The sequence below is a fragment of the Vulpes lagopus genome, chromosome X (genome assembly GCF_018345385.1).
Source record: "Vulpes lagopus strain Blue_001 chromosome X, ASM1834538v1, whole genome shotgun sequence".
NCBI lineage: Eukaryota > Metazoa > Chordata > Mammalia > Carnivora > Canidae > Vulpes > Vulpes lagopus.
Genome location: NC_054848.1, coordinates 25,542,790 through 25,565,524, shown reverse-complemented (window position 1 = coordinate 25,565,524; position 22,735 = coordinate 25,542,790). Strand labels below are relative to the sequence as shown.

The following is a 22,735-nucleotide window of genomic DNA, read 5'->3' as shown; positions in this document are numbered from 1 at the left end:
AAAATTTAAGTTTTAAAGATATATATAAAAAAAGCATACCAACATATATGAGGAATGAAGACACAGCAAAAAGGCAAGGACAGGTTTAATTTTAAGAATGAGCAACTTACAATGATGTTTAATTTTTCTGAACATTATAACATGGGTTTTATTAGCAATAAAATCTCAGAAGAGGGCATTACCCAGGGAAATTATTGACCATGTGAAGTTAATGGACCTCTCCCTTGCCTTGGGCTATGAAACCTTTTAGCTAGTCGTCCATCAATCTTGGAAAATGCCTATACCAGGATCATTAATGCACAAGAAAGTTGAGAAAAGGGTGATGCAGGAATAAAAAAGATACAAGAAGGATACAAACTTTACATCCAAGGAATCATCACAAAAAATGTTTATAGAAATGGGCTACCAAGCTAGTATGGGGATATTCTCCACCCCACTCTCTCCATACACACACCTATGCCCGCTTGCGCAAACATGTTTATGTATATATGGATATATATAGCTTTCTTCTTTTATACCTTTGATATACATAACTTATGTACTTATTTATCAAGCTAGTATGGGGGATATTCTCTCTACACACATGCATGTATATACTTCTTTTATACCTTTGAGACCTATACCAATTAAGAGAAAGATTTATCCAAAGAACCATAACTTCTGAATGTCACTTTACCAAAATTCAAATGAAATTACTTAGACTAAATTAGTCCTACAAAATGTTTCAACACTTGGCTGAGCAGGGGAGGGAGGGAGGGAGGGGTGCAAAACAGAGGTGAAGGGCCTGGGAGAGAAATACAGCTCTCCATAAAGAAAGAAGCAGCAAGCTGGGGTGCACGCACTAGCCAGTACTGTATTAGAGTGGTCTCCCCACCTGTACATTGTTTAGACAGTATTATGTGACACTAGCAACTAAAGGGGTTAATCTTACTTTGCCTACTACATTTTTCTGGGTCTAAATGATCTGTTTGTTTTTAATAAATGATTAAACATCTCACTTCATAGACCATTTTAGAAGCATAGAAATGCAGGACACACCCGCATTTTCAAATTATTTATTCAGCTCAGTCTGAGAACTCCAAATGGTGCTCAGAATACTCCTTAAAGTAATTTGTTATTTCCCATGTTTTACATTTACTATTTTATGTTGAATGGAAAAAAATGAGCCCAATAAGAATTACTGTTATTATATTACAAAACTAAAATGCAGAATGGCTGATAGCTAAAGTTCAATTACAGGCTTTAACAAATCCTTTTTATTCTCATTGAGAAAAGGCCAAAAAAGGAAAGGCTCATTTAAAGCAAAATAACAGTTAAACAGCCAGCATTTATTATCATTTACAATGGGCTTATGACTGTGCCAAGAAATACCAAAGGCATGTAAAACATGGTCTTGCCCTCGGGCAGCTCACAATATGTTTTGGTAGGAATGATTAATGTCCACAAAATAATGATGACAGTATGCTAATACTGGGAATTTTTAATATGCTATAGAAGGGAAATGAGGGGTGCCTGGCTGGCCTAGTTGGAAGAGTGACCAGCTCTTGATTTTGGCTCAGGTAGTGATCTTAGGGTCCTGGGATCAAGCCTTGCATTGGGGTCTACGCTCAGTGCAGGAGTCTGCTCCTCCCCCTCCTTCTGCTCCTCTCCTTGCTCTCTCTCTCTCTCCCTAAAATGGGCAAATAAAATCTTAAAAAAAAAGAAGAAAGTGAAAGGAGACGGAGGTCAATGAAGACAGAGGAGCTGGGGCTTGTGTTGCCCTGGAAGATGCGTAGAATTTGAGTCTCTAAAGGGAAGAGAAAGGGCATTCCAATAAAAGATCAGGATGAACAAAAGTACAAGCATACTGTATTTGTGGAGAACGTGTGGACACCAGAATGACCACTGCTAATTGTATGTATAGCAAAGTAAGGAGGAATAATGTTAGAAAGGTAAATTGAGGCAACAGGACTTAGCTGAAGTCACATCCAGACTGTGCCAAATACAGGTTGGTTGTGATTATATTCAAGTCATCTCCCACTCTAAACCTCAGTTCCCCTATATGTAAAATTACCTGTTTGCTGAGGATTAAATATAAACAGGTGAGCTTTTTAGCACAATTACGATGATTATGGAAAACTGGCATTAGGGCAGAAGTACTGAGACTCTATGGGATAAGACATGTTGAGCAAGAAAGTAGCATAATTACAATAGCCTCTAAGAAAATTTACTCCTATTTTATTTTTAATTGCTCCTATTAATGACAGTCAAGGCAACTTGGCTGGCTGAAGATCAGATTCAAGAGAGCTAGCCATGAAGCCACTGTAGAAGTCTTAGGCTGACATTGTAAACTGTGGATTAGAGTGATAACAAAGGAATTGTGAGGAAGGGTTGGACTCATTATATATGTTTTAATCACATATGACACCTACCTTGTGCAAAGATTGTACACTTGACACTAACATAATACTGTATGTTCATTATACTGCATTAAAAAAAGATTATACTTAAAAGTAGATGGATAGGTACCTTCTCTGGTGCTATAAATTGATGATACTATTTATTCTTAAATTGTCAATAATAATTCAAATTACAAAAAACCCCCAAAAAACAAAAAAAAAATAATTCAAATTAAATAAATGTGTTTCATTGGGTCTATATATATAGGACAGGATGATAGGCACTAACTTACACAGAATACAGGGAAGTTAATATTTTCCAATCTCAGGGTAAGCAATCAGCATTTAGTTCATGTTAACATACACGAACCACAGTATATAATAGTATATACATATATACTACACGGTATATAATAGTATTGACAGTTCTAAAGCCTAGTTGTAGATATGAAATGCAGAATTCTCACTCAGACAGGAAACAAAAAATGGTGTGCTGTAATACATATTAGTAATAGCCATGAATAATTTTCCTTTGTTTTGTTGAACCAACAGCGGAAATCGTTTTACTAATTATCAATGGTCAACCAGTACATCAATTACTGCCCAGTGAAATGACGGAATGTGGCAATCATCTGCCTTCTTGGAAATGCACAGTTGTGAAGAATGCTTAAAGCAACATCTAATATTGTGAGTAGTGAAATCCCTTTAGATATTTAAAAACAACAGGCTACATTGAAGAATATTTATGTCATAATTCCCCGTTAGCACTCCCAATTTAGGTCACTAGTAATAAAGTGCAATGGATAATGGTGGCATATTTTGGAATTCTGAGTCTTAAAAAACATTAGATGTGGAATCATAAGACTCACATTCAAGTCCTTGTTCTACCACTTACTGGCTCTGTGACTGCTCTGTTTTTGCAGTTGAGAGTTTTACATTTGCCACAAAGCAAGTATTATTATATATTTTTTAAGATTTTACTTATTTGAGAGAAAAAGAGAGAGAGAACATGAGCAGAAAGAGGGGAGAGGGAGAGAGAGAGGGGGAAGCAGACTCCCCACTGATCAGGGAGCCAAATGTGAACCTTGATCCCAGGTCCCTGGGATCATAACCTGAGCTGAAGGTAGACACTTAACCAACTGAGTCACCCAGGCACCCCTGGGATTACATTTTGATAAGCTGCCTAATATTATTATATTTAATAGCTCTGGGTCTACTTCATGAAAATTATCCACACACATGATATATCCCTCATTTTCCTTATTTTAAGTTTATAGGTATTTACTCCAATTTCCCTAAAACAGATTCCACAGATAAATGGAGTAGGAATAACCTCAAAGAGGATTAGAAAGGTCTTTTAAGAAATTTGCTTTGGTGACTGTCGTCACCAGTGACTCACAATCCTTTTTATATAAAGCATCTCAGAATAGACATATTTCCAAAGACAATATACACTTAGCCAAAAAAATAAATGAAAAGGTTCTTAACATCACTAACTGTCAGGGAAATGCAAATCAAAACCACAATGAGATAGGACATCACCCATGTTAGGATGAACTTCACCAAAAAGACAAGAAATAACGAGTACTGGTGAGAGTGTAGAGAAAAGGGGAACCCTTGTACACCGTTGGTGGGAATGCAAACTGGTACAATCACTATGTAAAACAGTATGAAGGTTGCCCAAAAAATTAAAAATGGAAATACCATGTGATCCAGCAGTTCCACCTCTGGGTATATGACCAGAGGAAATAAAATCAGTATCTCAAAGAGGTATGTGCACTCCCATGCTCAGTGTAGCATTATTCACAAGAGCCAAGATATGAAAACAACATAAATGAGTGGATAAGGAAAATGTGGTGTATATATACAAAGAAATATTTTTCAGCCATGAAAAAGGAGGAAATTCTGCCATTTGTGATAACATGAATAAACCTGGAGCACTGTTAAGTGATGTAGGACAAAAACTGTATGATCCCACTCATACACGGAATCTAAAAAAATTGAACTCACAGAAAGAGAGGGTAGAATGGTGGGGCTGGGGGCAGACTGGAGGAAATGGGGAGATGTTGCTTAATGGGCACAAACTTTTAGTTATAAGATGTATAAGTTCTCAGAATGTAATGTACAGCATGATGACCATAGTTAATAATACTGTATTATATACCTGAAACATGCTGAGAGTAGATCTCAAGTGTTCTCATCACACACAAAGAATGGTAAGTATGTGGGGGTGATGGATGTGTTAATTACCTTCATTGTAAGGAGCTTGGGAAGACGGCAGAGTAGGAGGACCCTGAGCTCACCCTATCCCAGTTTACAACTAGATAGCATCCACATCCAAGTCAGTGACCAGGAGAGCGATCAGAAGACTGGGAAAACAAACTTCACAACTAAATATAGAGAAGAAGCTGCATATGAAAGGTTAGGAAGGTCAGAATGGTGGAAAGAGGCTATCCCCAGGAGGGAGGGAGCTGCGTGCACGCACAGTAGGTGGGCAAACAGGCCCTCACACTAAGGATTTCACATGGGGAAGACTAATCCACATAACATTTGGCCTTAAAAACCAGAGTGGCTGAATTCCATGAGTTTGTAAAACCAGTAGGGCTTGGAACCTGGAGCTTGCAAAGTCAGCTGACTCAGCACTGGGCCAGCCAAGAAGATGAGTGATAGCTGGGTTGTCATCCTTAAAGACACAGTGGCCTGCATGGAGAAACCACATAAAAATGGCACTTTACATAAGACATGGGATAAACCAGAGACTCTGTTCATACTGGTTTCAGTATGTTGGGGGACTGCTTTAGAAATGAAGGAGCTGGCAGGCATCATTTTCTTCCACTCCCATCATAAACACAGAGCCACCTGAAGAAGATGGGGCTACACAGACATTTGTAACCTAACCTGCTAGTAGTGCGCCACACTCATAAGATTTCCTGAGGATCCACCCACTCCAAGACTGCTGGCCTTGGGCCTGGGCTTAGGGCAAATTTTGTTAAAGCCCCACATATGCCCCACCTAGCTTCCACAAGTCTCAAGCCCTCATCACCGTGTCGTGACAGCCGCCAGGTGCACAGCCACTGCCATGTGCACAGCTGCACATCTCCAGTCACCATCACATGCCAGGCCCAGCCTCACCCAGCCATCATCAGTGCTGTGCCCATCCATGTGCCCCCAGCTGCCCCAGGGCAGAGCCCCAGCCACCATAGTGCTTTGGGGGATCTGGTACAGGACTAGTGGCCCAGCACAAATTTTCCTAGCACCACACTTTCTGGCTCTCAAATTCACTGGCAGGCACTCCCCCTCAGAGCTGGCCTGTCTGGGTCCCACTAACACCACAGAGAGCAAGGATAGCCCATAGCAGGCAGAGAGTCAGTAAAAACATCTCTAAAGAAAGGAAAAGGGACTTAGACACAACAGTAGAGCATAAATAACACATATGGGAGACTCTCCTAAAGTGTCAGGCTCTGGTGAACAGGAGATACTGCATTGCAGGGCACTCCAGGACCTACTCTTCACAAAGACACTACTTCCAAGAGCAGAAGACAGTTGACTCTCATCACAGAAGCAGACAGAGAGGCAGACAAGATGAGGAGACAGAGAAATTTACCCCAAATGAAAGAACAGGACAAGGCCATGGCCAGAAATCTAAGCAAAACCGATAAAAGTAACATGCCTCATAAAGAATTTAAAGCAATGATTATAAGGATACTCACTGGACTTGAGAAAAGAGGGGAAGACATGAGTGAGACCCTTACCACAGAGATAAGAAATAACATAGCAGAGATAAAGGGCTCAATACATGAAATGAGAAACACACTTGATGGAATGAACAGGATGGAAGAAGCAGAGGAACAAATTAGTAACCTAGAGGACAGAGTAATGGAAAGTAAGCTGAACAGAAGAGAGGAAAAAGAATTATGCAACACAAGAATAGACTTAGGGAACTCAGTGACTCCATTAAACATAATAATATTCATATTGCAGAAGTCCCAGAAGAAGATAAGAGACAAAAGGGGGCAGAAAATTTTTTTGAAGAAATAATGGCTGAAAACTTCCCTAATCTGGGGAAGGAAACAGACATCCAGATCCAGGAGGCACAGAGAACTTCCATCAAAATCAACAAAAGCAGGCCCGCACCAAGACATACTATAATTAAATTCACAAATTATAGTGATGAAGAAAAAAATCTTAAAAGCAACAAGACAAAAGAAGTCTTTTAACTTACACGGAAGACCCATCAGGCTAGCAAGATTTTTCAACAGAAACATGACAAGCCAGAAGGCAGTGCAATGGTATATTCAACATGCTAAATGGGAAAAATGTGCAGCCAAAAATATTCTAACCAGCAAGCCTATTGTTCAGAATAGAAGGAGAGATATTTTCCCAGACAAACAAAAAAAAAAAAAAAAAAAAAAAAAGGAGTTTGTGACCACTAAACCAGCAAGAAATAGTAAAGAGGAGTCTTTGAATGGAAAGAAGTCAAAAGTGACAGTATAAAGGTAGGAAACACAAAAGAAGTAAAAATGACTATTTCTATAAAAAAAATCAGTGAAGGAATTCACAAATAAAAGGATATAAAAATATAATAACATATACCTAAAATGTGGGGAGGAAAGGAGGAAAAAATAGGTTCAAACTTAAACAACTATCAACTTAATATTGACAGCTATATGCAGAACAGGTTATATGCAAACTGAATGGCAATTATATATGAAAAGCCACTAATAATTATCCAGAAAATAAAGAGAAAGAAATCTAAAGAAATCCAGCAAACCATGAAAGAGAGAAAGAGAAGAATTAGAGAAGAACTTCAGAAACAACAATAATAAAATGGCAATAAATTAATATCTATTAATAGCTACTTTGAACGTAAATGGCCTAAATGCCCCAATCAAAAGACACAGCATGATACAATGGATTAAAAAGAAAACAAAACCAAACTTATCTATATGCTGTCTACAAGGGACTCGCTTTGGACCTAAAGACACTTGCAGATTCAAAGTGAGGGGATGGAGAAACATCTATCATGCAAATAAATGTCAAAAGAAAGCTGGAGTAGTAATACTTTTTTAAAATTTGTCTATGTTTATTTATTTATTTTTTTACATTTTTTTTTAATTGGAGTTCAATTTGCCAACATATAGCATAACACCCAGTGCTCATCCCATCAAGTGCCCCCCTCAGTGCCCATCATCCAGTCACCCCCACCCCCCACCCACCTCCCTTTCCACCACCCCTTGTTCGTTTTCCAGAGTTAGGAGTCTTCCATGTTCCGTCTCCCTTTCTGATAATTCCCACTCATTTTTTCTCCTTTCCCCTTTATTCCCTTTCACTGTTTTTTATATTTCCCAAATGAATGAGACCATTTAATGTTTGTCCTTCTCCGATTGACTTATTTCACTCAGCATACTACCCTCCAGTTCCATCCATGTTGAAGCAAATGGTGGGTATTTGTCATTTCTAATGGCTGAGTAATATTCCATTGTATACATAGACCACATCTTCTTTATCCATTCATCTTTCCATGGACACCGAGGCTCCTTCCACAGTTTGGCTATTGTGGACATTGCTGCTAGAAACATCGGGGAGCAGGTGTCCTGGCGTTTCACTGCATCTGTTTCTTTGGGGTAAATCCCCAGCACTGCAATTGCTGGGTGGTAGGGTAGATCTATTTTTAACTCTGAGGAACCTCCACAGTTTTCGGAGTGGCTGCACCAGTTCACATTCCCACCAACAGTGCAAGACGCTTCCCCTTTCTCCACATCCTCTCCAACATTTGTTGTTTCCTGTCTTGTTAATTTTCCCCATTCTCACTGGTGTGAGGTGGTATCTCATTGTGGTTTTGATTTGTATTTCCCTGATGGCAAGTGATGTGGAGCATTTTCTCATGTGCTTGTTGGCCATGTCTATGTCTTACTTTGTGAGATTTCTGTTCATGTCTTTTGCCCATTTCATGATTGGATTGTTTGTTTCTTTGTTGTTGAGTAGTAATACTTAATATCAGACAAAACAGACATTAAACCAAAGACTGCAACAAGAGACAAAGAAGGACACTATATCATACTAAAGGGGACAATCCAACAGGAAAACATAACAATTTTAAGTATTTATGCACCCAACATGGGAGCAAACACATATAATAATTAATATTGAACATAAAGTAACTAATTGATAATAATACAGTAATAGTAGGGGACTTTAACACCCCACTTACATCAACGGACAGATAATCTAAGCAGATAATCAACAAGGAAACAATGGTTTTGGATGTCATTCTGGAATAGATGGACTTAACATATATATTCAGAATGTTCCATCCTAAAAGAGTGGAATACACATTCTTTTCAAGTACACACAAAACATTCTTCAGAACAGATAATGTATTTTCCCATAAAATGAGCCTCAACAAATTCAAGATTTTTTCTGACCACAACTCTATGAAACCTGAAGTCAACCACAAGAAAAAATCTGGCAAGATCACAACACATGAAGATTAAAGCTACTAAACAATGAATGGGTCAACCAGGAAATCAAAGAAGAAATAAAAAGGTACATAGAAAAAATGAAAATGGAAACACAACATTCCAAAACCTCTGGGATGCAGTAAAAGCAGTTCTAAGAGGGAAGTTTATAGCAATAATGGCTTATCTACAAAAGCAAGGAAAATGTCAAATTAGCAACCTAAGCTTGCTAAAAAGAACAACAAACAAAACCTAAAACCAGCAGAAGGAAGGAAATAATAAAGATGAGAATACAAATAAATTATATAGAAACTAAAAAATAGATATATATAATAGATCAATGAAACCAGGAGCTGGTTCTTCTTTTTTTTTTAAGTTTTATTTTATTTTATTTTATTTTATTTTATTTTATTTTAGAGAGAGAAAGGGAAAGAGAATGATTGTGTGCACAAGCAGGTGGAGGTGCAGGCAGAGGGAGAGGGAGAGAATTCTCATGCAGACACCCTGCTGATCATGGAGCCCAACAAGGGGCTGGATCCCTGGACCTTGAGATCATAACTTTAGCTGAAATAAAAGAGTTGGACACTTAATCGACTAAGCCACTGGACATCCCAGGAGCTTGTTCTTTGAAAAAAAAATCATAAACCTCTAGCCAGTCTCCTCAATAAAAAAAAGAATAGGACTCAAATAAATGAAATCACAAATTAGAGGAGAGAAATAACAACCATCACTCCAGAAATACAAACAATTATGAGAGAATATTATGAAAACCTATATGCCAACAAATTGGACAACCTAGAAGAAATGGGTAAATTTTTAGAAACATAAATTACCAAAACTGAAACAAGAAAAGATAGAAAATTTGAACAGACTGATAACCAGCAAAGAAACTGAATCTGTAATAAAAAAACTCCTGAACAAAGTTCAGGACCAGATGGCTTCATGGGTAAATTCTACCAAACATTTAAAGATGCATTAATACCTATTCTCCTCAAACTATTCCAAAAAATAGAAGAGAACGGAAAACTGCCAAATTCTTCCTATGAGGCCAACATTATCCTGCTACCCAGATTGACACCACAGAAAAAGAGAACTACAGGTCAATATCCCTGATGAACATGGATGCAAAAATCCTCAAGAAAATAGTAGCAAACCAAATTCAAGAATACATTTTAAAAAATCATTCACAATCAACTGGGATTTGTTCCCAGGATGCAACTGTAATTCAATATTTGCAAATCAATCAATGTGATACATCATGTTAATGGTTAAGAACCATATAATCATTTCAATAGATGAAGAAAAAGCATTTGACAAAGTACAACATCCATTCACGATAAAAGAGCTCAACAAAGTAGGTTTAGAGGGAACGTACTTTTTTAAAAAATATTTTATTTATTTATTTATTTATTCATGAAAGAGAGAGAGAGAGAGAGAGAGAGAGAGAGAGAGAGAGAGAGAGGAAGAGACATAGGCAGAGGGAGAAGCAGGCTCCATGCAGGGAGCCTGATGTGGGACTTGAACCCAGGTCTCCAGGATCAGGCCCTGGGCTGAAAGCAGCGCTAAACCACTGAGCCACCCGGGCTGCCTGAGAACATGCTTTAATATAACAAAGGGAAGGGCATAGAGTATAGAAAATTCATAAGTTACATAAAATAAAATCTTCTTTTAATAACAGGAATTCCTAACCTGATATGTTTTTCCTTTAGTCTTTTAAACATTTCCTTTTACTTTTAGTTGCAATTCTCATTTTACCAGTTCTTACTTTTTTCAGACTAATAGTGACATGACATAGTGCTTATATAATTCACAATTCCCACTACTATCTTCAAATTGCATTTAAAACCTGAATGTCCAGCTTTGTCTGATCTGCAGTTTAGACACAAACCCAGACACACAAAAACAATAGCAAAAGAGCAACCTTTCGATCACAGCAGTTTGTCCATGTGCCATGAATGAATGTAAAGGCAACACTACAAATAAAATTGCCCCCCCAATAAGAGGTGCCTGACTTGTGAGAAAATACCACGAAAGTCACATTAGAATAGGTGTGAGTTCAAAATTTATCTATTTAAAGGAAGACACTGCAGTCTGATGCCTTGATTGGATCATTTATAAAGAGGGTGACTGAGTGAGGGAGAGAGGAATCCTGTCATACTTGCCTCCTATATTACACATTGCCATTCTGTCAAGTCAAATCTAATATAAATGAATCACATTAATCAGAAAATGTGAATTTTTACATGACAAGCTAAAGGGGCATGCCATTTCCAATTAGAATAGTGATCTAAAATTAGCTACTGACACAAGCAAGTATACATGGTCAATTTGCCTGCCTGAAACTGAAAATTAAATAAGACATATTGGATAATAGATAGCCCTAGAGGGGACATGCAGCTGTAATTCACTCATGTTGCTCAGCTGATGTCACAAGCCACCGAAGGATATTCAATCTTGTGCTCATTTTGAGATGGTTGGATTTAACTCAAGAAAATACTTGGATCAATTGTCCATTGATTTGCTTCTGTGAATACTAGGGGGTGTGCACAAGAGAGGATATTCACTATTGTTCCAAAAGAGGAGCAAATTGAGATGGCAAAGGAGAACCGTACGTTGGAAGATCAGTATCTCATTATTAATATGTATCAGTACTTTTGAAATGGAGAAACATGTTTTCATACAAACACATTTAAGCTTTCTGTCCATTACTTTGCTCAATTTCACACTGTAAATAAGATAACCTTCTCCCTTTTCACCAGTCATTGCCAATCTTGGTGAAAACAAGGTACATAAATGGGTTTCGAAGATTAAAAATCTTTTTCATGCTGTAAGTACCATTATTATTACTTCACAATGTAAGATTCATTTTTGTAAAGTTTACTTTGTATATTTTATATATTTCTATCTTCTACATATCTGCTCAGGCAAGAATGCACCATTAATAGGCATGTGGCAGTGTTTCTGTTAGTTGCTCTAATTTGAATAATGATTATTTACCAAATTAAGGTTTTATTTTCTTAATTTTTAAAAATTTAAATTCAATTTGCCAACATATAGTATAACACCCATCAAGTGCTCATCCCATCAAGCACCCTCCTTAGTGCCTGTCACAAGGTTTTATGTCTTGATCACAGACTCTAAAGTAAATTACAGAAGGCAGGAAGTTGTGGGGAAATTTGGATATTTTTCTGAGACTATTTGTAAGAGCAGTTTTAGGTTTACAACAAAATTAAGAGGAAGTCACAGAGATTTCCTATATATCCTCTGCCCCCACACATGCATGGGCTCTGCTATCATCATCACCAACAGAATGGTACCTTTTTCTTTTTAAGCTAAGTAAGAATCTACACTGACACATCATAATCACCCACAGTCCAGTTTATCTTAGGGTTCACTCTTGGTGCTGTATATTCTATGTGTTTGAACAAAACTATTTTGATATGTATCCACCACTGTATATTATACAGAATATTTTCACTGCCCCCCAAAATTCCATTCTTTCTCTAGTCACCTCTCCCCACACCTCCCCACTCCTGGTAATTGCTAATCTTTTGTTAAGTAGGCTTTATGCCCAGAATGGAACCCAATGTAGGACCCAAACTCACGACCATGAGATCATGATCTGAGCTGAGATCAAGAGTCGGATGCTTAACTGACTGGGCCACCCAGATACCCCATGGCAACTGCTAATCTTTTTATTGTCTCCATAGTTTTACCTTTTCCAGAATGCCATACAGTTGAAACCATAGAGTATATAGCCTTTTCAGATTGGCTCCTTCCACTTAATAGTATGCACTTAAGTTCCTTCCATGTCTCCTCATGGTTTAATAGTTCATTTCTTTTTTTTAGCACAGAGTAATATTCCATTATCTGGATGTACCACAGTTTACTTACTTTACTTACTTACTTTACTTACTTACTTACTTACTTACTTACTTACTTACTTAGGAAGATCTTGGTTGCTTCCGAGTTTTGGCAATTATCAATAAAGCCATTATAAACATTAGTTTGTGGGTTTTTGTTTGGACTTAAGTTTTCAACTCCTTTCGGTAAATCCAGCATGATTGCTGGATCATATGTTAAGAAGATGTTAAGTTTTTTAAGAAACTGCTAAACTGTCTTCCAAAATGGCTCTCCCATTATGCATGCCCACCAGTGATGTATAAGCATTTCTGTGCTCCATATCCTCACCAGCGTTTGATGTTGTCAGTGAATATGGTTCATTTTCACAATGGTAGAATAGGCTTTCAGGTAAGAGGAACAAATAATTACAGTTGATAATGCAAGTTCTTTTTTTTCTAATAATAAATTTATTTTTTATTGGTGTTCAATTTGCCAACATACAGAATAACACCCAGTGCTCATCCCGTCAAGTGCCCCCCTCAGTGCCTGCCACCCAGTCACCCCCACTCCCCGCCTTCCTCCCCTTCCACCACCCCTAGTTCGTTTCCCAGAGTTAGGAGTCTTCCATGTTCTGTCTCCCTTTCTGATATTTCCCCACACATTTCTTCTCCCTTCCCCTCTATTCCCTTTCACTATTATTTATATTCCCCAAAGGAATGAGACCATATAATGTTTGTCCTTTTCCGATTGACTTACTTCACTCAGCATAATACCCTCCAGTTCCAACCACGTCGAAGCAAATGGTGGGTATTGGTCGTTTCTAATGGCTGAGGAATATTCCATTGTATACATAGACCACATCTTCTTTATCCATTCATCTTTCGATGGACACCGAAGCTCCCTCCACAGTTTGGCTATTGTGGACATTGCTGCTAGAAACATCGGGGTGCAGGTGTCCCAGCGTTTCATTGCATCTGTATCTTTGGGGTAAATCCCCAGCAGTGCAGTTGCTGGGTCATAGGGCAGATCTATTTTTAACTGTTTGAGGAACCTCCACACAGTTTTCCAGAGTGGCTGCACCAGTTCACATTCCCACCAACAGTGCAAGAGGGTTCCCTTTTCTCTGCATCCTCTCCAAAATTTGTGGTTTCCTGCCTTGTTAATTTTCCCCATTCTCACTGGTGTGAGGTGGTATCTCATTGTGGTTTTGATTTGTATTTCCCTGATGGCAAGTGATGTGGAGCATTTTCTCATGTGCTTGTTGGCCATGTCCATGTCTTCCTCTGTGAGATTTCTGTTCATGTCTTTTGCCCATTTCATGATTGGATTGTTTGTTTCTTGGCTGTTGAGTTTAATAAGTTCTTTATCGATCTCGGAAACTAGCCCTTTACCTGATACGTCATTTGCAAATATCTTCTCCCATTCTGTAGGTTGTCTTTTAGTTTTGTTGACTGTACCCTTGGCTGTGCAGAAGCTTCTTATCTTGATGAAGTCCCAATAGTTCATTTTTGCTTTTGTTTCTTTTGTCTTCGTGGTTGTATCTTGCAAGAAGTTCCTGTGGCTGAGTTCAAAAAGGGTGTTGCCTGTGTTCTCCTCTAGGATTTTGATGGAATCTTGTCTCACATTTAGATCTTTCATCCATTTTGAGTTTATCTTTGTGTATGGTGCAAGAGAGTGGTCTAGTTTCATTCTTCTGCATGTGGATGTCCAATTTTCCCAGCACCATTTATTGAAGAGACTGTCTTTCTTCCAGTGGATAGTCTTTCCTCCTTTATCGAATATTAGTTGACCATAAAGTTCAGGGTCCACTTCTGGGTTCTCTATTCTGTTCCATTGATCTATGTGTCTGTTTTTGTGCCAGTACCACACTGTCTTGATTACTACAGCTTTGTAGTACAACCTAAAATCTGGCATTGTGATGCCCCCAGATATGGTTTTCTTTTTTAAAATTCCCCTGGCTATTCGGGGTCTTTTCTGATTCCACACAAATCTTAAAATAATTTGTTCTAACTCTCTGAAGGAAGTCCATGATATTTTGATAGGGATTGCATTGAACGTGTAACTTGCCCTGGGTAACATTGACATTTTCACAATATTAATTCTGCCAATCCATGAGCATGGAATATTTTCCCGTCTTTTGTGTTTCCTCAATTTCTTTCAGAAGTGTTCTATAGTTTTTAGGGTATAGTTCCTTTACCTCTTTGGTTACGTTTATTACTAGGTATCTTATGCTTTTGGGTGCAATTGTAAATGGGATTGACTCCTTAATTTCTCTTTCTTCAGTCTCATTGTTAGTGTATAGAAATGCCATTGATTTCTGGGCATTGATTTTGTATCCTGCCACGCTACCAAATTGCTGTATGAGTTCTAGCAATCCTGGAGTGGAGTCTTTTGGGTTTTCTATGTAGAGTATCATGTCATCGGTGAAGAGGGAGAGTTTGACTTCTTCTTTGCCAATTTGAATGCCTTTTATTTCTTTTTGTTGTCTGATTGCTGAGGCTAGGACTTCTAGTACTATGTTGAATAGCAGTGGTGACAATGGACATAAGGCAAGTTCTTTAACATTTCTTTTAAGTGGTATACATTCTCTCAGGTTATTATCTCATACATATACATAGAAATACTTTATAAGAGAAATTGAGGTAGTTGACCACATTTGCCATAAAGAGAATGTATTTCAAATTTAATTTGTTTTCTAATTGACTTCTATACTTTTGAGGGAAACCAACTGGATCACAAAGGCAATAAAGCACAGTAAAAAACTATCAAGTCAGAAAACAGGCAATGGATTTGAGTTATTACTTCACAAAAAGGGGATACTCAAGCAGGCAATAAGCATATATAAATATTCTCAACATTACTACTCAGAGAAATGTAAATTAAAACCTCAATGAGATACTATTAAACACCTACCTAAAATGAAAGACATTGACAACACCCAGTATTGGTGAAGATACGGAACTGGAACTCTCATACATAAGCTGCCAGGAGTGTAAAATGATATGACCACTTTGGAAAGATACTTGTCAGTATCTTCTGAAGCTAAACATAATGCTGACCTTATATCCTAGCCATCACACACCTAGATTTACACCCACAAGAATGAGTGCAGAAGTCAGGTACGAGAATGTTCTTAGAGGCTTATTAAAAAATATTTATTTACTTATTTTAGGGGTGTGCAGGGGCAGAGGGAGAGAGTCTTAAGCAGACTCCACACTGAATGTGGAGCCCAACATGGTGTTTGACCTTGAGACCCTGAGATTATGGCTTGAGTCAAAACCAAGAGTAGGATGCCTAATGGACTGAGCCACCCAGGTGTCTCTTAGCAGCTTTATAATAGCCCCAAACTAAAACCAACTCAAATGCCCAACAACAGTACAATGAATAAACAAATTGTGGTATAATCAGTGGAATACTATTTTGCTATAAAAAAGAATCAACTACTGCTACACTCTACAATGTGGCTTTCTTTCACAGATGTCATGATAAGCCAAAAAATTCAGATACAGAAGAATAGGTTCCATTTATATGAGCTCCCTTAATAGCATATGATTCCACTTATATGAATTTCAATAATGGGCAAACCAAATGTATTGTGATAGAGGTCAGAAGAGCGGTTCCCTCTGGGAGTATGTTACAAGCAGCAAGGTCATGAGGGAAGCCTCTGGGGTATTGGAAATGCCCTTTATCTTCAACTGAGTGGTAGTTACCCTGCTGTGTGTAGGTGTGTGTGTGTGTGTGTGTGTGTGCGTGCACATGCACAAAAGTTCATGGAGTTGTAGATATATGATTTGTGTGCTTTACTCTATGTATCTTAGACCTCATTTGGGGAATATGAATAATAGTGAAAGGGAATATAAAGGAAGGGAAAAGAAATGTTGGGAAATATCAGGAAGGGAGACAGAACATAAAGACTCCTAACTCGGGGAAACGAACTAGGGGTGGTGGAAGGGGAGGAGGGCGGGTGTTGGAGGGGAATGGGTGACGGGCACTGAGGTGGACACTTGACGGGATGAGCACTGGGTGTTTTTCTGTATGTTGGTAAATTAAACACCAATAAAAGTTAATTAAAAAAATAAAAAAATAAAAAAATAAAAAAAAATGAATGAACAAATCTTTAAAACTATCTAAAGAAGAAAGTTCATTTTTGACAAAGCGCTAGTATTAACAAATAATTGAAATTACCGGCAGTAACAGGGCACCTGAGTGGCTCAGTCAGTTAAGCATGTGCCTTCAGCTCAGGTCATGATCTCAGGGTTCTGGGATTGAGTCCTGCATCGGGCTCCCTGCTCAGCAGGGAGTCTGCTTCTCCCTCTCCCTCTGCCCCTCCTCCTCGCTTGTGCTTGCTCTCTCACTTGCTCTTTCTCTCAAGTAAATAAATAAAATCTTTTTTTAAAAACAGAAATTACCATCAGTGTCACTGAGCCACACTTAAAAGTATCAAAGGAATACTGAAAATAAGGTAGTATAGTTCTTAAAATTATGCCAGTGTAACTGTTCCATCTTGACATATATTTTCCTACAAAAAGCTTCACCTATTTAAGTAGGCTCTCCAACTGCCTCTTTTCTTTTTTTTTTTTTAAGATTTTATTTATTTATTTATTTGACAGAGAGAGAGTGAGACCCCGGGATCATGACCTGAGCTGAAGGCAGACTCTTAACCGACTGAGCCACCCAGGTGCCCCTTGCCAACTGCTTTGATGTCCTTGAAAAATTTCACTTCCCATTGAACATCATTTAAAAATTATCTTCGGGATCCCTGGGTAGCTCAGTGATTTAGCACCTGCCTTCGGCCCAGGGCATGATCCTGGGTCCCGGGATCGAGTCCCACATCGGGCTCCCTGCATGGAGCCTGCTTCTCTCTCTGCCTGTGTCTCTGCCTCTCTCTCTCTCTCTCTCTGTCTCTTATGAATAAATAAATAAAATCTTTTAAAAAATAAAAAAATAAAAATTATTTTCATGTACATTTTATTGATGAGTATGCTGATTTCCCTCCAAACGTATTTTTATGTGTGTGTACTATACTCGTGTAAACCTAAGCAACTACTTGCGGGATGGTCAATGGAAAAAGAGAGGTTTAACAGATATACAAAGTAGAGAATTTTCTTGGTACACAGGAGGCCTGATACAATTAGGGCATACGACAACTAGTTCATGCCCAAATGATCAATAAGAATGATTAACTTATAGATGGTATTGTTTGCTTCCATATATATTGTTGTATCAACAGATGTCCTTTTAAAAAAAGATTTTATTCATATATTCATGAGAGACATAGAGAGTGAGGCAGAGACAGAGGGAGAAGCAAGCTCCCCACACAGCAGGGAATCCCATGCAGGATTTGATCCCAGGACCCTGAGATCATGACCCAAGCTGAAGGCAGACCCTTAAACCAACTGAGCCACCCAGGTGTCCCTCAAATAATGTCTTGAAAAAAAAATAAAAATCATGCGCACTGAGCTTTCTAACGTGCAGGCCATTCCTTGAGTTCCATAATAAAATGGTGGTCAAGACATTAACTCACTCTGATAGCACCAGGCACTGGATGTCAGAACAAAATAAAGGCAAGAGTCCTTCCAAATACTGAATGTTTATGGGCAGGGTTCCTTATTTCACCCACTTCATTCATTCATTATGTTTAGAATTCTGTTAAGGAATTTCTCTGAAGAAGGGATTCCTGCACTTCCCATAATTTATTATTATCAACATATTCAGGTCCCATTGTCCACTCTCTAAATGTTTTAAAATTTGGTCACACAAAATTTTAGGCCTAAGACTATACACCCTGAGAGCAGCAGAGGCTTTTCAAACTGTGGGTAACTGGTGTTTGTGAGGATTGGAGTGAGGAGGGATAAGACATGGAAAATCAGTGGACACATTTAAATAGGAAGTGAGAAAAAGAAAGGGAGAAGAGGGTCATGTTCTAGTGATATGCCACAAGTGCTGCTAATCGTAAAAAAAAAAAAAAAAATCTTACCTTTTCTTACACATCTATTATGCCATTGACTTTCCAGAAGTACCAAGAAGGAGCTAAGAAATATCTTACTTCATTATAAGATTAAGAACCTGAAACACAAGGAAAATAAGTGTTTTCTCATATTGAACACATCCACTAAGTCCCTGAAAATCCCGAATTCTTCACCTCTAAACACTGCTCATATGGTACCTGGGGGAGATCCACTTTTGGTTGTAGGTAGAACGAAGACTTTTAAATGTATTTATTTATTTTTTTTTAAATTTTTTTATTTATTTATGATAGTCACAGAGAGAGAGAGAGAGAGAGAGAGAGGCAGAGACACAGGCAGAGGGAGAAGCAGGCTCCATGCACCGGGAGCCCGATGTGGGATTCGATCCCGGCTCTCCAGGATCGCGCCTTGGGCCAAAGGCAGGCGCCAAACCGCTGCGCCACCCAGGGATCCCCCTTTTAAATGTATTTAAAAATACACAACACATTCCCATGCTTCAAAATTTAAATGATTTAAAGGGTCTACAGTAACATTTTCTCTTCTATCTCTGTCCCTCAGCCAAACTGCTCACTTTCCCAGAAGCAATCAATGTTACCAGTTTCTTGGGGATCCTTCCAGAAATATTTAATACTTAAGAGAAAATACACAAATGCACCTGTACGCATGCATGCAGGTGCACACAAAGGTTTTCAATTTTTACACAAATGGTAGCATACCATACATATTAATCTGTACTCTGGTTGTTTGCTTTCATGGATACCATTTCCTAACAACAGTAGATAAAGTTTTTATATACGCTATTTGTATGCTGCCAGTATGATCAATCTTTTCACTTTCAGAAGAACTATGCAGTGAAATGAAAACACATAGAAACCGGCTTTACAGAGATTATGGCTCCATCACCTACACACTAGCTTTGAGATTTGGGCAAGATGACTAAAACTCTGAACCTTACGTAGTCCCTCAACGATACTTGTAAGGCCTTCCTGCCAAGACTGTTGGGGGCAATTTTAAGAGCCTGGGAGTGGGAGTCAGGCAGCCTGGTTAACTGAACATTTATATAATCTTGGGCAGCTATTTGATCTCTCTGAGCCTTGGTTTGGCCTGCTCCCTATGCACTGTCACTGATAACCACAAATGGAAAACTTCACTCGAACTTAAGAGTACGGTCAGAATTACCAAAAAGGAAGCACATCCACAAAATCATCATGCAGGTCCAGTGATAGAACATGACCTGAGACCCAGAAGTCCCCACTTAGTGCCCCTTCCTAGTAACCTTTTCCTCTTTTGTAGAGGAAACGAAAGAATGCTACGAAATGCTACAGAATGCTACGAAAGTAACATTACTCTGACTTCGAATATCCTAATATCATCCTGCAAGTTTTTGCATTTCACATAAATTGAATTAATAGGTATGTATTTTTTGTCATCTGGCTTCTTTTGCTCAGCATTTGGTTTGAGATTCATCTACCTTGTTGAGATAGCAGTAATTCATCACTGTCGTTGCTGTTCTGTATTAAGAATTTGCCACAACATGTATTCATTTTACATAATGAACAAATGTTGATGTACTTTTGCATCGTTCCCAGTTTTTGTCTTTTATTATAATGCTGCTCTGGATATTCTAGTGCACATATGCATTTCTGCGTGGTTTAAACCTACGAGTAGAATTGCTGGGTCACAGGGTAAGTTTATGTTTGGAATTCTCAGTGATTGGTGGTGACTATAGTAAGCTGTCTACACGTTTCAATCAGGGTTTATAGTTGCAAGCACCAGAAACCAACTCTGGTAGATTTCAGAAAAAAGGAATTTACTGAGAGACCATTTAGTAGGTCATAAAATCACTGGGAGGATTTGAGAAATAGGCTCAGGAAAAGGCGAGGAGCGAGGGCCCCAGGGCCTGGAACCCAGCCAACATCACACCATGGTACTAGCGTCAGGAAAGCTACGTTTTAGTCATGCTATATTCCAGATCTCATAGCTGGCATAGTCAGCATTGAATTCTCGCCACTAATACCGCATTCCTCTGGCTGTTGCTGCTAGAAAAAAGAATGCCTCTGTCCCAGCTTCTTTGCCTTTCGAGTCACCGATTCAAAGTCTGGTGTGTACACAGTGGATAGGTCAGGCTCAGGTCCCATACCCGGGCCACAGATATAAGGAAGTTTGATGTAAGCACTTTCCCAACAGAGGAATGAATAGATGAGTATTCGGATATCAGGCATAAAAAATCTGTTTCTAAGATTGACTGTTTCCTCCCAAGTTAAATAACTGGGGGGAAAAAACAGATATGGATCTCCTTCCATAAAGAAACAAAACAAAACAACCTAAATTGAACTCCTCTAAAATCAGAGTTTTCCCCTCAACTACATGTTTAATAAATGTGACAAGCATGTTAGTTCTGAACACTAGTCTGAGGTTCCTCAAATCATTTACAAAAGACTTCATAGCTTTTAGAAAGTAGAAACAGAGTAATCAAACAACTAAAGAATATTTTTTGTAATGAAGAAAAAAAAATGCTGTCTTCTTCCATAGTTTACCATGGTTTTTTGAGTATGTGCAGAGGAGGCCTTCCTCATACCTTGTTAAGGCAGACGCTGCCTTGGAGGCATGTTGTTCTGGCCCCAAAACCAAGTACTACAAATTTAGGGCATCTAAGGCTCCTCTATGTTCCTTGGCTAACTTCCGAATATCAAGCCTGTTTTACTTTCTTAGATCTTTACCCTCTTACCATCCCATGTTTTTGCTTCCAGATTCTTCTCACAACTGGCCCCACTCAACTGGGGATTCTGTTGGAAACTTCAGTCCATTGCTACCAATCTCCTCTCTGCCTTAAGTATTGAGGCCAGAAAGCTTCCTCTCTGCTTGCCTTAACTAGCTCCTTCCTCAGTCACCCACTTCCTTTCCGTTAGCCCATTTTCATAGAGGCTGCCAGGTTTCCCACTCGGGGAGCCATGAATCCCACAGGTGAGGTGGCATATATCAGGGTTGCCTCTGGACGGGATTTTGCCATTGCTTGCAAGGTCCCATTCTCCTGGCCGACTCGCTACCGTTATGGCTGCACTCTTCATCCGTCCTCATCCACTTGCCCCCTGGTTATCTGTCCCCTCACGGAAGAAGGCCGGCTCCCAGTCCTACTCTCCTGGAATAACTTAAGATACATGGAGATACCTTTACCCAGCTTAAAGGGCCTTGTCATTCCTTTAGCTCTCTACTCAAAATCTCATGCCCTGCATCTCATCATGGTGGACACACTCTCCACTTTTCGCTTCCCACTCACTGCTCCCAACTTCCTACTTTTTCTTTTTCTCACCACTTGATTCCTCCCTGGTAGCCTCATTCTGTGAAAGGAATTTAAAAATATTCACATGCAACGGTTCCCCACGTTTATCGTGTCCGAATTCTGTTCACCTCCCAGCACAACCCGGCCATCTCTGTCCTTGGTCTGGGTCAGCTCTTTTCCGTCCCCCTCAACGATGAGCCCAGAACTGAAGAAGTTACCCCCGGTCCTTCCTCCCAACAACTGCCGATTTCATTCTCAGCAGACGACCTTGCCTTTACATCAGTGAAAAAATTGAGGTCATCAGGGAGGTCTTGCTCAATTTCGCTGTAAACATATCTATATTCATTGGTTTTGACTTTCCTTCCTTCACTCCGAAGTCTGTGGTGTCCCTTCCCAGCTCAAGGCCAATTCATGCTGGTGGTCCAACTCCATCTCCTGTATCTGCCCTGACCTTGCTCTGTCAGTCATCTCTTTCTCAAACTCTTTACTGGATCCTCTCCTTGTCTATAAACACCTGAAGACTTTTTCATTTGAAAAGGCCCTCCCACCTGCATCCTATTCAGCTACCATCTGGCTCTTCTCCGTCGCTCCACTTTCAGATCTTGTGAAAGCACAGAAAAACTGGCTGGGGCTTTCACTTCCATTTTACTCCTTGAGCCTTGCAACCAGCCTTCCTCTCGTTCCTCTACTGAAAGTGTTTTTCCCAAGATCCATCATGACCTAATTGCCATGTCTGATATACATTTCCAGTATTATGTAACCAGACTTCACTCTTTGACACTGCTAATTGCTTTCTCCTTTCAAAATGTA

At 39.0% G+C, this 22,735-nt stretch overlaps 1 protein-coding gene across 1 annotated transcript in view; it reads right to left on the bottom strand.

Moving 5' to 3' along the window:
- LOC121482459 (ubiquitin-conjugating enzyme E2 variant 2-like) overlaps positions 1 to 21,713 on the bottom strand; it is a 41,138-nt gene extending 19,425 nt beyond the window's left edge. Inside the window, 1 exon segment of the mRNA XM_041740377.1 lies at positions 21,541 to 21,713. Within this exon segment, the coding sequence (XP_041596311.1) occupies positions 21,541 to 21,713 (173 nt within the window).
- Positions 21,714 to 22,735: the final 1,022 nt, after the last annotated feature.